At 36.5% G+C, this 18002-nt stretch overlaps 1 protein-coding gene across 2 annotated transcripts in view; it reads right to left on the bottom strand.

Moving 5' to 3' along the window:
- The window catches only part of LOC129732403 (uncharacterized), a 596785-nt gene that overhangs the window by 151177 nt on the left and 427606 nt on the right, over nt 1-18002 (bottom strand). For both annotated transcript variants that reach the window (XM_055693256.1, XM_055693257.1), the window contains exons 14-15: nt 5244-5378; nt 3416-3532 (exon numbers count right to left, since the gene is read on the bottom strand). In XM_055693256.1, the coding sequence (XP_055549231.1) occupies nt 3416-3532; nt 5244-5378 (252 nt within the window). The remainder of the gene's footprint in view (nt 1-3415; nt 3533-5243; nt 5379-18002) is intronic.

Raw genomic sequence — 18002 nt, forward strand, 5'->3', positions numbered from 1 at the left:
CCTCTCCGGCTTGTGATCAAATTCAAAGGCAAACAAGTTAAATTTGACCAGTGTACTTCCAAAAAGTGATATGTTTTCGAATGGAATTGAATGAATTCGAAATAGTAATTTTGTTTTGATAAATTTATCTATTAGTTTTAAAGAACCTAGCACTTCAAATGCCGGACCCTGTTCATATGCAAATTACTATTAGTTTCTTACAGCTCGCTCTTAGAGATTTTTTTTATAGAACCAAAGGTTCCAGAGCTGCAATACTTCAATTTTTAGCGTATTTCAAGTCATTTTGGCGAGAAACACCCATACAGTTCATCTGTTGTGCTTCCACGAAGGATTTAGCAAATAAAAAAAGACTGTTTTGTAATGAAACATAAACAGCGACATTGCATAATACCAAATATAATCAATACCAATATAGTTCACTCACGTGAAATTATGAAGACAAATTGAAAATGACAGAAACGTTAGTCACCTTTTCGACCGCTAGGTGCGCCACCTCTGATTTTGTTCTACACGACATGCGAAAAGAGTAACTTTTGACAATAATATTACGATAATGGGTACACTGAAAAAAATGCACATTTTATTGTGAAGTGGACTCGGCCGAATATTTTATAATAATAAAGTTCGCCTATGTATGAGGCAATCCACGGTTTGAACGTTTGTCGACCTTCGACAATATTTTGAGTTGTAAAATGGCGACTTCCGGTGACTGGAAAACTGCCGAAAATGAGCCAAATACCACCTAATATGGATGTTTCTTTAACTAGAATGACGCTCAGAGGCCAGAAATTGTCTCTGAATACCATTTTGAAATCCAAGATGGCGACATCCAGTTTCTGAGAAACAGTGGCAAAAGACCATATCATATCTCATATCTCATATCTCACCAAATACCACCCAATATGAGTATTTCCGAAATCGTGATGATGCACTGAAACCACAAATCGACCTCAGACAACATTTTGAGTAGTAAAATGGCGACTTTTGGTGACTGGAAAACTACCGAAAATGACCCAAAAACAACCAAATATGGGTGTTTTCTTTAACCAGAATGTTGCTCAGAGGCCAGAAATTGTCTCCAAATGCCATTTTGAAATCCAATATGGCAACTCACGGTTCCTAAACAACAGTGGCAAAAGACCAAATAACACTCATTATGGGTATTTACGGGATTGTTATGATGCTCTGAAGCTACAAATCGACCTCAGATAACATTATGAATTGTAAAATGACGGCTTCCGGTGAATGAGAAACTGCCGAAAATGACCAAATACCACCCAATATGGGTATTTCTTCAACCGGCCGATTTCCACCCAATATGAGATGCTTCGATACCAGAATGATACACAGGAGCTAGAATCGACCACAGACACCATTTTGAATTCTAAGATGGTGACTTCCGATTTTTGTAAAACAGCCGAAAATGACTAAATGACACCTATTTATGGTGTTTCTTAAACCAGATTGACGCTCAGGGGCCAGAAATTGTCTCCAAATGCCATTTTTAAATCCAGGGTGGTGACTTCCGGTTTCTGGAAAATAGCCTAAAGGAACCAAATACCACCCAATATGAGTGTTTCTTTAACCAGAATTATGCATGGAGCTAAAAATTGACCTCAGACACCATTTCGAATTGTAAGATGGCAACTTCTGGGAAACAGCCGAATACTACTGCATATGAATATTTCCGTAATCGAAATAATGTATAGAAGCCAAGCATTGACACCATCTTGAATTCGAAGATGACCACTTTCAGTTTCTGGATAACAACGAAAATAACTGAATTCCACCCAATATGAGTGTTTTCGGAATAGAGGTGATGTACTGAAGTCAAAAGTCGAGGATGTTGTCATTCCGATAAAACTAATAATTTTGAACGATATAAACAAATCGCAAGAAATCAATGAATTTGGAATGTTGAAAATTATTAAATTAAATACAAAAATAGGCGGGACGAAGTTTGCCGGGTCAGATAGTAAATACATAAATATGCTTGTTAAAGCAAAGCTGCAAGTGATGAATACGAAGCTTAGAACTCGAGAGCAAAAAATTCGGAGGAATAAAAAAACAAAAAAATACTTTCAAAACGAAGAAAATTAAACATTAAATCCATACTTAAATTGTTAAATTGATAGAACATTCAAGTGTTATCTAAGCCAAAAGTTGCACAACAACCTTATACGACTATTGACAACCATTGTGCGGTTTCTTCTTTTATCTTTTTCACGAGGTAATTGAAATATTCATTTAATTGTACACTTCGTGGCCTGATTATTGAGCTTGATCTTGACGGCCACACATTTCGTAGTTGCTTCCCGTGATGGATCTGAGCTAGTGAAGTTACACAGGGAACCACGCATATAGCAACTTGGGATTACTTTACCATTTACACGTCGTGGCCTGATTATTTGAATGTTTCTTCTTCGTGCCTCGATAAGCTACATCTATTATATTATCAATATTTAACTCCCGGAATGGTGTTAGCTTTACATACTAACAATATACGCACGAAATCTGCAACATATTTTTTTCTGTGAAAGTATGAAATTGAGTCAACTAAATCTAAAATTGAGTAAATTCAGTTTCGTGTGTGAGAATGTCACACGCTCACAGAATTTCAACAACAATGCACAGCGGTACAGTACAAATTGGATAAAATTTATTTTAATATTTATTTAATATTTTTATAAAATTAAAATTTTTTTAATATCATATTGATTTGCCCTAAACGGAAACATCAATATATCAAAAAAACCTATTTTTAAAATAGAAATAATGAAAACTCTTCATCTGTACAATATATCGACAATGTTTTTTCGTCAAAATTGGCGTATTTTTGATCAAAGTTACCGAAGAAAGCTTTGTTTTTAAATTTGAATTGAAAAAATAGAGCGAAAAGACTGTTTTTGGAAACCAAATTTCATGTCTTCAAAAAAGTTTTTCTACAAAGTTACTTAGAATTAGTTGGTCTACAAGTTTGCCAAAGAATGTTTACAATTATTGAGGCAAATAAAAACAAGTAAGTTTGTTCTTATTTCGTTGATTTTAGGACCACCCTAATTTTCATTCGCACATAAATAGAGGACAATGTATAAGAAACAACTTTTTACAAAAACTATGGCTTTAAACCGCAAACCAAAATCGCAACGAAAAGCTTATGTCCGCCTAAATTGCCTTATTGTACCACTGTGCAATGAGTTTAGTTACCTTTTTCACCACAAGAGGGGGTGTTCCCTGTCTGTCTTCACGTGAATATATGGGAAACTCGAGAGTGAACTATATTGTTATTTTAAGATATTTGATAATATATAATGTTTGGAAAGCGAACGCCATGCGAAAATGACAATATCCATTTCATTGAACCGTATCCGCTTGTTTTTGTACCTTCGAGGCTAGAAATAGAAGCAGCACCAACCTGTTGATTGTTGAGTGACAATTTGTTCTGCATAATGACATCCATCACCCGGAGGATGATATCCGAAGCCACTTCCTGTTCGTGTTGCGTTCCGGTGTTTTCGATGTAGCGGAAAATCTGTAACGAAGAGAGGGGGCAGGTAAATGACAATGTATTTTATTTATGAAGCAAGAGGATTTCTATGGGATGTTGTAAAACTTCCTTTCAATTTATTTCTATGAATGGGTCTGTTACATGGCAGTTACCAACCTAGAGTGTATTATATTGGGAAGATTGTGTAATGTTTAAACTTATTCAATTTACTTTCATAGCAGACGGGGGCAGAACGACGATCGGAGTTTTGACAAAAGTTATATTAAAGAAAGTCATTGTCGTTTTGTATATGATATGATAAGCTATCAATATCCAACGGTTTGAATTTATTTATAAGCACTTAATAAAAATAAATTTCGAAAAAATAATTAGAAGTTTTTTTTTGTCTCGACACGGCGCGCTGCTGAAGAAATTATAAAATTGATGAATGATTTGCAAAACATGCTTTTCGACTTGTATAGTTTCTCGTTATTTGACATTTTAAGTTGTTCATTTCACATCGGTCCATTCACTGCTACTGCTGTACTAACCACCAGCGCCCAAGGACGACTTTCTATTCAAGTCGGGTTTATTAAACATAAGTGGACCGATTGTGACAGTTGTTATTTTGGTTAGTAAAGTCACATTTGACGGAATAGGTAATAAAAGTCAATAACTTTCTTCGCGTTCTAAAAATTTGATAGTCCTAGACAATTCTGACTGGAAAGATATAAAGCTGATACGACCACTTACTATCCGAAAGCAGTAGACGGGTTGGCCATCACAACGAAATGCTCTTGAAATTTTATTTAACCGTATTTTTCAAATTCTCCATCCCAGGGGCGAAGTGTTGAATGAAATGAATATTTTCGTCGGCAATTATGAGATTTAATTAAGGCTATACTGCCTCTCGTTGAATTACTGTTACGGCTATAAGTAGTAATACGCTGGCAGCTGTTGTGAACTGTACAGTTATAGCGTTAAAATAGATTCAGAACCGAAATAAATAATTCACCCGCGATTAAGCGAATGAATATTTAATATACTAGCGCCCTGCTGGACACATTCATCTTCGTTCGCATCTCGGTTTTGCGATGCAAGCGAAGAGAACGCGAAACGAGTTGGTCTTTCATAATTCTATATCTTTATGTTGCGCTGCTATTCCGGTTGAATGCCTTCATCAAGCGGTTTTTGGTTGTTGGTCTTTTTTGCTGTGCCGTACAGTGACTCACGGGGTGTGTGTAGTGTACCGGTGCGGTACTAACGAACGAAATGTAGAGGGTTTTCTAGAAACAGCGCTGAAAATTATATCGCCTGGTAATAAAAAGCAGGCGGCTCCATGTTGTGAAAAGGATGTTGAGTTTTTGGCTGACTTTTATTTGGCTGGCATACAGCAGCAGTTGAATTCGTGGCCGAGTGGTTTTGTTTGTAACGTATTGTACGCCAAGCGAACAATTGTATATCATTATAATTTACCCAAATTCTATTCGCTAGGTGGTTTTCATGCTAACAAATATAAAATTTGATTGCTTCAAACTTCAGATTCATCATTTTTGAATTAATGTTAGAATTTTTTGATTCTTTTTTTTATTAGCCTCCAGTAGACACGAAAGCCACTGTTACCAAAATGCACGGTACCTAAGTTCTGATATGTGGGTGTACGAACATGCCACTTCTACATGGTGGAATAATTTAAAATTTTCGCCCCGTAATCGGCTTTCTCGTTGTCAGTTAGTTAGGTTATCACTATACCTACCTCATGTAGTAATCTCAGTAATACTCCGCCCTCGCCCGGCAGGAAATCGGCGTAATGTTTCATTGCATATTCCAAACATGTCTGCACTACGTTGGTGCCGTTTGTTTTCTGGTAGCCAAAGGTAAGCCCACGAAACTATTTTTTTGCAGGTGGAAATATTTGTTTACATTCCATTGGTGAAATTTCGCATTGATGTTGGGGTTGTTTTTTGTCGGTTATGCCGTTCCAGGCGAGTTACCAGGAGATGGTTCATTTCCGTTGCGAAGGATTGCCGGTAGGTGGGCAGTGCCGCGAATCGAATCATAACCGGTTGTGGTGGGGCATTCCAGAGTGGTTTTTCCGGAGTTTTTTTTCGCATCCGTTGGTGTTCGTTGTTGATGTTGTTCACAGCAAGCACAGGCGTTGTACGCGTCGATGGTTGTTGTATGAAAAGTGAAGCATCCAGTGGTACCATTTGTAGACAGCCAGTAATCCAGCGGACATGAAAATTTGAGCAGAAAAAAATAAAGTAAAACATATAGTTAGCGCGTTATTCAAAATAATGGAAATCTACGAGTGAATGAGAAGTTTTCTTTGTTTGACATCTGTAATACCCTGAATTTGATTGGTGAAAAACTTTGTCTTGTTAGTGGTATAGACCCATACAAAGAAGAATAAAAATCATGCCTTATAAGGAATGTTTGGTAGCAAAACGAGCTCGTTGCAGTCTGATTGGCTCCATTCCGGTTCCGATCCGGAGTCCGATATTTTCCACAAGATATTTTAGTGAATGAATCAATCATAAAGTTTGTTGAAAAACTGTTTAATCATATCAGAACAATGCAAATCAGGTTTACTGTACTATTTTACCAGTACCTACTACTAATTCTTATGTTTCTTTTGATTAAATAAACTGACGATTAAAAAGCGACACAATACTGATTTATTCTTCGTGTTTCTTATCAGCTTGCTTAGCTTGAGAGCTTGAACGACCGCACATTTCGTAGTTGCTCTTCCGTAATGGCTCTAAGCCAGTGAAGTTGCACAAAAAACCACTGTAAGATGACTAATTTGGGATTAATTGACCATCTTCAATGCACATGTTGTTGCCAGACCGAGTTTACACCTCTGTATCTCTACTTACTTTCATAACCGTGGTTTTTCATACTTTTACCCCTTCTCCTACACTCCTGTATACAGCTCCTCTTTAACGACCCTCGTTAGCTATCCTGCCATGTGTCGACAATTATAACTAGAGATACTTCGAAAGAGAGTGAGGTAAGCGATGAAAAAAACCGCCAATTTGATAACTTTCGTTTCGAATGTCAGAGGTGCCAGATCTCTTCCCAAAGCCCAATGTGGACTAATTTTTCCATTCGATTCGTCTAACTGATGGTGACGGTGGAAGTCCAGGGGAATAATAAAATGCATCACAAAAACCGTGAAGGTGTTAAATTTTATGTTTATGTTTGATTTTATATATTTTCACCATCATTGATCATTGTTTTGTTGACCATGGGTACGAAAGGTTTGTGAACCACCAGTTAAAATTCGCCGTGATGAAGCAATTTTGGAGCATTTTCAATTCATGCAATAGAACATGAAAAACGTGTGAAGATAAATATATCCTTTATCGTACTTGATTGCAATACCTCTTAATGTGTTACCTTTCTTGTTCGTTTGGCCTGGATTTTGACATGTTCGTTTGGCTCACAACATTCCCTTCGCATATCTCTCCCTCTGAGGATTGTTGATCATAACTGCCGTGTTCATTCAACTTTGTGTGACTTTTTCTGGAATTTTAGCATTGACCCTTCGAGCAGAGGGATGAGAGGGAGCCCGAGAATAAACCCAGGCGTAGAAATCTCTCTGACATCGAACGGTATGATTCTACTAAGTTTCCAACTCATGACCGTTCGCTTGTCAATTCGGACTCCCAACCTTGAGTCTACAAGCTCTCTTGTGTTCCTGTTTTTTTTTTTATCATTAGAAATGGCCAAGTTATGAAAAACAAAAGTTGTTTCAGCGATGATTTATTCAAGATGCTTTTCTGCCCAAACCAAAAGTTTGCTACGTCCCAGAAAGTCAGTTTTTTTTTAACAAAATTCTTTTGATGCAATTTCACAGCTACTGTCACAAATTATGATTTTCGTAACAATAACAACCAATTGTTGAGATACGCTATTGAAAAATTGGTAAATAACATGGTTTGTCTAAATCTAAATCATCACTACTAGAGTATACAACCGATCTAACTGTGTAAACGATTTGTTTGTGTTGTTTTACATACTCTAACGCACACATTACGCCTAGCGGAAATTTACCTCTCTGTAGTCACGTGAGAAAGTTCCAGCTTGCTAAAATTTAGTGTTCATCATGTAACCGATTACAGTAACGAGAGGACGGTTGACTTTTACTGGAAACTGGCTTGACCCGCTGAGTAAGAGCTGGTTTAAGCACAGTATAGCTGAGCAGGCGACTCATACGATCGCAGCGTGCCACAAAGCAGACGGACCAACCGGCGGACTGCACAGCATTTTTAAACATGAACATGTAATTTTGTCCGAATGTCCGGATCTGTCGCGTCGCATTTGTTTTCAGTCATTTGGCCACTGCTAATAGCTCTGAGTATGCCGGTAGCATGAAGTAATATGCTGGGCTAGAGCTAACCTAGCATGGTCTTTATCCGTTAAATCTCACACAATTTCCCATTTGAGAATTCCCGCTTGAGTTGTCCTGGTCTCCGATTTCCAATACAGGTCGGACTCGATTATTATCTAAATTCTCTAGAGTCCAACTTTATTTACTATATATAATCCAATCATAAAATTTTCTTTTTTTTGTTTGTTTTGCTTGAATATTTCGTTATTTTCGATATATAAGAGAAAATTTATTTTTGACTAATATTCCCTTAAAGTTAGAAAAGATATTTATTCTCATAAATAAAATTATGTCTTGTAGTTTTTTTTATGTAATTACAATCAAACGTTAAGAAAAATTTGAGTAGTGAGCATCATTTCAAATCGCCTGGAAATACGCGAAAATTTAATCGACCATTTTTGATTTGAATGAAACTTTACACACGTATTTGGCTTAGCAAACTGGGCATTTTTCACAGGTGGAGAGATTTTTTACACCCATGAGCCACTCTGCATCGACGTTATATTTTGTTTTGAACTTGCAAAGACTTGCAAAGATTTTTCTATTTTTATATTGTGAGGCAGCTCCATCAGACATTAATATTGCTTTTTTCAACTCTATTGTTGTTTTCAAAAACTCATTAATTTGGCAATGAACTCCTGAACCGCAACCGTATCATGATGGAGTACTTCCGATATTATGATGAAGCTGATATTCTTAAGTGTTTCAGATTCTGAATAGTAAACAACGAAGGGATGAATAGTGGCTTGACTATCATTCCAATAACTACACGAATCACAAATTGATGAAAACGTATTAAAATGAGCTTGACTGTTCCATTTTTTTTAATTTTGAAATAACGTTTTCGTTTAATTTGCGTAAGCTTGATGAGCACCGATGATCAGAAAAGGGTTTACAGCATTTGGGCTTGGTGTATTCCATTTTCACTTCATTCATCTTCACAAAATGCAAACTGTTACTAACTCATCTGGAGTAGTGCAATCGTATTTATATACGAAAACAGTTATTATTAGTAAACAAGTAGGTAGTGTTGCACGACAAACATATTTTTTTATAAAACATTCGGCAAGGGGGAACGTGTAGGTAGGCTAAGGTTTAGCGCTTGAGTTATTTATCCAATCGTTTTGTTGTCAAAGAATGAATTGTATAATTTTGATCAAGCATTCCAATGAATGTATGGTTTTTGCTGGAGAACCATGGACAAATAAAAAAAACGTGTATTTTCCGAAATATTAATAATTTTTCGAGCTTAAATTTAAAATAACTCGAAAACCGATGCCTTTAGAATGTTAACTACCAAGAGCTTTTTGATTCAAAATGACTCTGTGCATCTTTTAAAATCATCAGAATACAAATATTTTGAAAAATGTTTAAATTAGAGTTTTTATAAAAAAAAATAATCTACTATAAAATTTTTTGTTTTCATTTCTCCATCCTGGCCTTTTTTCAAAAGTTGCGTATTAACATCAAGTTTCTTAAAAAAAAAATAATAAAAAATTCAACTCTTTTTTTTTAAATTGAAATTTAATGTATATTTTTAATTTTTTTTGGTCAAAAAAATTTTTTTTCTTGTACAGTGTATATTTTTTTATGGTGCATTTTTAATTCCCTACAACTCATTCTCAGACAGTTTTTCGATACAACCAACGGTTTCTGGGCTACAATGCTCCGAATAAAACCTATGCCAAAAGGCATACGCCCTTTTAGAATGTAACTCATGGGTGTAAAAAATCTCTCTATCTGTGAAAAATGCTCAGTTTGCTAAGCCAAATACGTGTGCAAAGTTTCATTCAAATCAAAAATGGTCGATATTCGACCATAGGTCATTTGGCGTGATCTTGCTCTAGTGTGTATTGGTTTGTTTACGTTCAACCCCAAACTGCCGTTCCAAGCATAGTTGTCCCAATTCAATATCGCACGCTTAGCCTTGGGGCTAACAGCGGTCTCGATCAACTAGATTAGTTGAGAGATTTCGTTATCGATATTGTTTTTGGCACATTTTGCATGTGTAGGATAAGTACAACGATACACCGTGCCCCAGTGCTGAGTCGAGAAAATTTCCAGCTCGAAAAGATCCTCGACTCGATCGGGAATCGAACCCGATATCACAACCGTGTGGGAGAGCTAGCCGACCGACATCGCTAACCACAGAACCACGGGGACCATAGTTGTCCCATGCTCCATATAAACCTTATGCACGCTGGGAAAACTATGCTTGGAACGACGGTAAACGTCAGGTTGTGTTTCTAAAAATTTTTTAGTTCGTTTTTACTATTTAATTTTTTTTCTCTTTTTCATGATTTATTCAGAAAACAGTCATACTCGGAGCGCAAAAATAACTCTTTACGAACCCCTTTTTTTGTATAGATTTTCAAAATTTTCCGCATGGGTTGCAATGCTTTGTCAGAGATCGCCTTCCCGCTCTTGGCTCTTTCTATCAAGCGTTACATATTTTATCGAAGTTTCCTAACGTGATAAAAACATTGGGTAAGTCATAATTTAAATTGAACAAAAAATCCTACCATAAATAATCAAGTCTAATTTTATATACAGGGTGTTAGAGAACCTGTTTGAAATCCTTTAAGGGGTGATAAAGGACCCTATTTGATGAAAAAAAAAAACGCTTCTACGCATATCGCCAGAATTTAACCACTGCAGAGTTATTCACTTTTTCAGTTTACCGATATGTTTGATTTAAACTAAGTCTAGCACAAGAAGTATGATAGCTAGCTCAATTCTGTTGATTCTGTTGGAAAGCTGAGAACATTTCGTACTCAATAGTGTCTTAAAAACGCCGAATTAGAGAGAAACAAGAAGCACTTAGGAAGGAACAAATGCAAAATCAAATGTTTTTTGTGAACTAAACTGCAATTTTCTCACTGAAATGTGTGATGAACATGGGTTTTGTTATTAGCTAAATTAAACATTGAAATCTACTCTACAAGTTGTACAAGTTTAGGTGCTATTTCACTTTAAAAGCAATAAGCTTTTAAAGCAATAAGTGAGCACCCTAACACCCTGTATATAGTCGTGATTTTTTTCCACGGTTTTTCACGCGGATTTTTTCGACGCATATTTTTTACGCGGGTTTTTGAATTACCGCGGTTTTTACGCGGTGATTCGAAACCTGACTGTAATCAAGTCTATATAAAATCGAGTCTGACCCGTAGTTTCGTTTAGTTTGCTGTTTGCTGAGAAAGGAGAATTATACTGAATTCCCCAAACTAAATGTTAGTCCTGGCAGTAAAGCTACGAACATTGGTTATTCTGATTCGAATGTATATGAAGTGGAGGCGCGAATATAAATAAGTTTCATCCATTCATCTAATGTAAATTATTATATCGCTTCAACGTCTCGGAATTTAGAAATGGAAAAATTCCGTCTATTACGGGGGAGGGTTTTTTAAACTTCGAAACTTTCAACTTTTTTAGCGCAAGCAAACGTATGACAAAAAATCAAATGACTGGCAACCTATATGGGGTAAGTTAGTCTTAGTTAAATCAGTCCCGACGGGACCAGGTCAAAAGCAAAAGCCAGAACATGTGAAGAGCACCTTATGAAGTGGTGGAGTTTCCAAGTGAAATGACCAGTGTAATCAATAGTGGGAATCGTTTGGAAAAAGTTCAGAATAACCGGCTTAAACGTTGTTACGATATGAATTTGAGCTTTTCTATTTTTCTTCTATTATTTCTTCTTCTATGTTGACGACAAAACACATTTCATGACATACGATGCTAGACGTAATGATTAAGGTAGCACAAACACATAAGAATCACAGTGTTACAGGCTATAGTCTCTTGAATATTCCCGAGGAAGCCGGACGGACAAGTGGAATATTCCGGCTGAAGATGAGCTCAGCAAGCATCAGTATAGAATCGCGTTGACTGAGCAAGCTCAAAGCAATTCAACTATTGGATCAAATTGAAAAAAAGAAACTAAATTAAGGCGTGAAGAATTACAAAAAGTGAGGATGGTGAGATGGTAAAAAAATATTAGGGGAAAAATATTCGAATAAAAAGATGATTGAGGGTGTATCACAATGAAAAAAAAGAAGAAGATGAAGATGATTAATTGGTAGAGAAAAGACGCGTGGAATAGGAAAAACCACCTTCATTGAATGTGACTGATAATGAGACCTCAATTTCACCTGCGAATCGAAATGAAAACCTGGTAAAACCAAACCTTTTTTCCAAAGCGGTGAAATTTGTTTTGGCTATTGAAAAATGCGTCAAAAATATGGTTTGTACATAATTTTGGGGTGCTAAAAAAAAATTCCATTTTTATAATTGGGACCATTCATAAAGCTCATGCCCTAATTTATAATGATTTTTTGACACTTTTGCCCTTATTTTTTATTAAACAGAATTTTATGATCTTCAACCACAAGCAATGCCACTGGGCATTGCGTAGTCCCTAAAACCAACCAAACTATGCGAAAAAAATATTTTTTTTAATTATAAATTATTAACAATTGTTTCACTCAATAGAAACATTACTTCATCTGGAAGCTTTTTACAATTACTTTTCACTTTTCAAAATAAAGGTTAACTATTGGATCTGTGGAAATAAAAAGATGATCGAATTTATCATGATTAGTATTTTCTGGACTATTTTTGCGATTTTTGGTATATTTAATAATTAAATTTAATCTTCTCTTGAGCTTCTTAGGTCATCCTTTCTACATAGTATTGCGGTTTAAATGATGTTACTGACCTGAAACATCGATTAGATCAAATTTTGGATTTAACCACTTGAATGTTATAGCAAGAAAGAAAAAATATTATGAAACAGTTGGCACAAACAAAAATTTTTTGGCTCATGGCCAGCGTTGGGGCAATTCCACTGTGGTAATGCATCACGTGCAGAGAAAAAGAAAGATTATAGCTATATAACCATTCCTGTAAATTTTGGTGTCCCTATTCATTTCAATTACGCAACAAAAGCTCTCACCCACTTCAACGAGAACGGTAACCGTGCGCCTCCTTTCACTGTTGAATCGGTGGAGACGCTAAGTTAATTATTCGACAGCCTTCAAGAGAACGAGTTTAGGGGAAAATTTCGATATAGAGCTCGTTAGTTTTTTTTATTTTCTACAATGTTCTTACAAATGATGGGGTGCACATTTTCCTGTAATCATAAATTAGGGTAACATTATTCTTCGATGAAATCCAGCATCTAACTTTCTTATCTTTGCATATAGAGTTGAACGATGTTTTACAATGTTGCAGCTCCGTCAGTTTTAAGTAACTTTGAAGATAAAAGTTTTTTTTTCTATCTTTCAAAATAACCGATATAAAACTAATCTACTAAGCCACAACAAGAGAACTACGGAAGCGGCCCTAAAGATCAAACTAGGTAAAAATGAGAGATTATAGCTATTTAAATCCTATATGATTCCATTCCTGTAAATTTTGGTGCCTCTTGCAATTTCAGTTACGCGCAAAAGCTCCCACCCACTCTCCAACGCGAACGTTAATCGTGCGCCTCTTTTCAATGTTGAATCGATGGAGACGCCAAGTACATCGTTCTAGGGAAGCTTCCTGTCTGATTGTAATATGACCCGGACTTTGGATCTGAAATTCCAAACCCTATCCGATCCGATGTCGAACACAACCTATAAAATGGGTTTAAACTTAACGTGTTATTATTCCACACGCGGACCAAACGTTTTCCCTCATCTTACAATACAAATGAACCTGGCTGACCAAACAATCTTTCGAAATGCCATTCGGTGGTATAATAATAATTTCGAGAAGATATGTAGCCCAAGGTACGATGCATTGTAGTTTTCTTGTATTGTATCTTTCAGGTAGTTAAGATATAACTACTAGCTGCTACTACTACTTATTCGAGATTTATTTTGATTTAATTTTGTTATTTTTTTCTGTTCAGGTTATCGTCCCCTAGCAAGCTTCTTCATCAATATGGCCCAAATTAACTTTTTTGCATCATTATCGAAAGAAAGATTTTGCTTTTTTATCCAACGGGACCAAATCTCTTCGCTTAGGTCGCTTAGTTTTCTGTGTCTTCCTTTTTCTGTCGTCCATTATTTCCTCATCTCGACTAAAAGCCTTTGCAGCTCAGTCAACACTGCGCTTGTCCTGTGCTTCATCATTCACACTCTAGTGTGGAAGAGCAAGAAAAGAGAATCTATGGCCGAAACGCAGAACAAAGCTGAAAAGGATGAAAAAGCCTCAAAGATTGTACCGGGTAAAGTAGCTTTTTTGCATAAACGAGAAGAATTTCTCTCTATCCGACGACGATGACGACGAAATGCCTTCCAAGGGCAGGAAACTGAACCGAACCGGGCTCGGCAGCAAATTGTCGTCGATGAATGTAAATGGGTGGGCTTTCCAGGGTAGGTGCCAGATTCCTGGTGTGCTGATGCTGATGAATAGTACGCGGTTGACTTGCGAACGGAATTTCAATATCGATATTGATTGCTATCGTCTAATAAAGGCTTTGCAGAGGCGCCAATTTCAACAGACAAATTTTAACTCGTAAAGATTAACATGTTTCGTTCGAGTGATTTTCGCTGTTGATGTTGACGTTTCATTTGACGCAATAATGGACGATAAATTTCCGTGGAAAACTTTTTGGCGGTTGCGGTAATGGGACTCTTCGCGGCCATCAACCTTAATTAATCATTGTGATATGACGGTATTTTACAGATGGACTGAAGAATTTTGACCGCGAAAAGGGACAATGCGTCACTAGTTATTTTGATGGACAGCATCAAAATGTCGTTGTGATGTCGGTTTCAAGTTCAAGTTATCGGAATACGTCTGAGTTTCGTAATTTGCCTGAGTAATGCAGACAAATAGAATAAATGTTTCTGGGATGTGACAGAATTGATTTGAACAATTTTAATTTCAATTTCAAAGATTAACAATCGCGCTTCACAAGCTAAGGGTTCTACGTAAAGAATCTGGACTTAAGCATGTGTTTCTTTACAGTTTCTCTTTAATAATGTAGTTCGGCAATTGTATTATCAGATTTGCCGTTGAAATGTGTGGGGTTTAACTGTGCACGTTTATTTCACTACAAGTGCACCGGGCTCACCAAGGCGACGGCAAAGATGAATACAGACAACGATAATCTTTGCTTCAAGTGTGATGAGTGTTTATCAAACCAGTGTTGTGGTGGGCAACATTTGACTCCGGACATGAAGCGTATCGAAGAAGAGATGCAGAAATTATCTTCTTTCTCTGACTCGGTCATTCAAATGCGGGATTAAATTGCGACCCAGATAAACAGCGCGATAAATATCGGTATGGAACAGTTGAGATCAAATGTAAAGGAGTCTCTTGAAAAAGTATTATGTGAGAAATTTTAAAAATTGAATCATTCGGTTTTGCAATTAAATACGAATCAGAATATAGCTGCTATTAATGATGCTCGCGCACGGATTGGGACGATTCCTTCTGAATCGGACCAAATCGGCAAAAAGCGTAGAATCGAATACGAAAATAATGACGATGTTTTTGACGACGGTGCAACTTTTGCGCAAGTTGTTAAAAGTCGCGGTAAAAACAATAAATCTAACTCAAGTAACAAAAGTAATACTAATATCGGATTTAAACCGGTTAAACCTAAGACTCGTCCGGTTATTGTGATTAAACCGAAAGAGTCCAAACAACCTTGCGAGGAAACTCGAAAGTTTTTAAAAACTAACTTAGATCCTAAAACACACAAAGTTAGTAATTTCAGGAACAGTAAAGATGGTTCCATTATTGTCGAATGCGCCGTTGGCGAAAATATTGATTTAGTGAAAAATGGCATTCAAAGCAATCTGGGTGAAAAATACAGTGCTGTTGTTCCCACGTCGGTGCCTAGATTGAAAGTAGTGGGCATGAGTGAGAATCTTTCTCATGATGTTTTCATTGACTATTTAAAGAGTCAAAATGATTGCATCACAATCAATGAGGTAAAAGTAGTTAATATGTACGAAAATCCACGCTTTACCTACAACAAGTATAGCACGGTAATTGAAATTGATTTTGGAACGTATAATAGTTTGTTATCTGCTAAGCCAGTAAATGTAGAGTTTGATCGGTGCTTAGTATTGCCCGCGATAAATGTGCTAAGATGCTTCAAATGTGGAGAATTTGGGCACAAGAGCATGAATTGCAAAAATTGTGATGCATGCTCTAGGTGTAGCCAAAACCATAAGACATCTGAGTGTACATCTACTGTATTGAAATGCGTCAATTGTGTAAAAACGAATAAAGAGCGTAAAACTAATTTGGACGTCAACCATGCCGCTTTTAGTTCAGAGTGTTTAATTTATAAAAGACTATTCGAGCAAAAGAAAAGCAGCCTGCGTTTCAATAAATAGCAGACAAGTTCCAACGAAAATGTGAATAAGTATGATTTTTTGTATTTTAATTTTGCGGGGTTGACAACAAACTACGTTGCATTACGTCAGATTGTTGAAGATAAACGTCCACTTTTGGTGTTTTTATCAGAGACTCACATTGTCGATGATGAAGCATTTGAACAATATAGTATTCTGGGATACAATGTTGCTGCTTGTTTATCACATTCTAGGCAAACTGGCGGTGTTGCTATTTATGTCAGAGAATCAGTTCGATTCCAGCTTTGTCACAACGAAGCTAAGGATGGTAACTGGTTCTTGGGCATTACAGTAGTTGGTGGCATGAAGGTGGGCAATTATGGTGTTCTGTATCATTCTCCTAATGCTAGTGACCGCCGTTTTCTTGAAATATTGGAAAACTGGCTTGATGAGTTTCTTGATTTGAGTAAAATAAATATAGTGACGGGCGATTTTAATATTAACTGGCGAGATGATGCAAATTCGAATCATTTGAAGCGTTTAGTTGAGTCTTTCAATTTGAAGCAAAGTGTAGATGAATATACGCGTGTTTCCCAGCGGAGTAGAACTTTGATTGACCATGTTTATTGCAATTTTGATTCAATTCGTTCAGTTACGAATTCTGATATGAAAATAACCGATCATGAGACATTAGTAATTAATGTTCTAGGAAACTTGAATAATAATAATGATTCAATAAAATTGAAATGCTGGAGAAAATATTCGAAACAGGCTGTTTCGAACCTTGTTGAGAGAAGCTTGGGTTTTCCAATCGCGACCGGTAGTTTAGATGAATCTGCAGCTGTTCTTACTAACATTTTGAAGACGTGTACGAATCAATTAGTTGAACATAAATTTGTTTCGCTGAAAAACTCGAACAGCTGGTATAGTTTGGATCTGTTGCGATTGTTCAACATTAAAATAATAGCAAAGAGTTATGGAAAATTTTGAAATCTTTGTTGAAACCTAGTAATTGTAAACCGCGGTCCATAACTTTTGAAGGCACATTAGAGCATTCAGAACAAATTATTGCATCTAGATTTAATGATTATTTTGTCAATAGTGTTTCATTGATCAATCAATCCATTGAATTGGTCGAGGAACCCGACGAAATAAAACAGCCGATTAACAGTAGTTGTACATTTGATGGTTTTCACCCAATCACGTTAGATGAACTGAGAAAAATTTGTTTTTCATTAGGTAAAACGGCTGGAGTAGATAATGTAAATGCTAGAGTTATTCAAGCTTGCTTCAATGTCATTGGTCACACTTTGCTGGACCTCATTAATGAATCGTTGCAAACAGGGCACGTGCCTTTGGTGTGGAAAGAATCGTTGGTTGGAACGATTAAAGCCGAAGAGTTTCGTCCCATCAACATGTTACACACATTAGAAAAGATATTAGAACTAGTTGTTAAAAGCCAGCTTCTAGAATATTTAAATAGTAACTCGTTGCTAATTCCGGAACAATCAGGCTACCGGTAAGGCCACTCATGTGAAACCGCGTTAAACTTATACTAGCAAAATGGAAAGATAACTTAGAAAATAGAGACACAATATTTGCCGTTTTTTTTGGATCTAAAACGCGCTTTTGAGACAATTTCTAGGCCCTTATTGTTGAACACAATCAAGTGCTTTGGAATTTCGAGTACTGCATTCAGATGGTTTGAAAGCTACTTGTCTGACAGAACTCAACGGACTGTTTTTAATGATTCTGTTTCTAGTCCCGTGGAGAATGATCTTGGAGTTCCACAGGGAAGTGTATTAGGGCCCCTTATGTTCAT

This window comes from Wyeomyia smithii, chromosome 3 (assembly GCF_029784165.1).
Source record: "Wyeomyia smithii strain HCP4-BCI-WySm-NY-G18 chromosome 3, ASM2978416v1, whole genome shotgun sequence".
Taxonomy (NCBI): Eukaryota; Metazoa; Arthropoda; class Insecta; order Diptera; family Culicidae; genus Wyeomyia; species Wyeomyia smithii.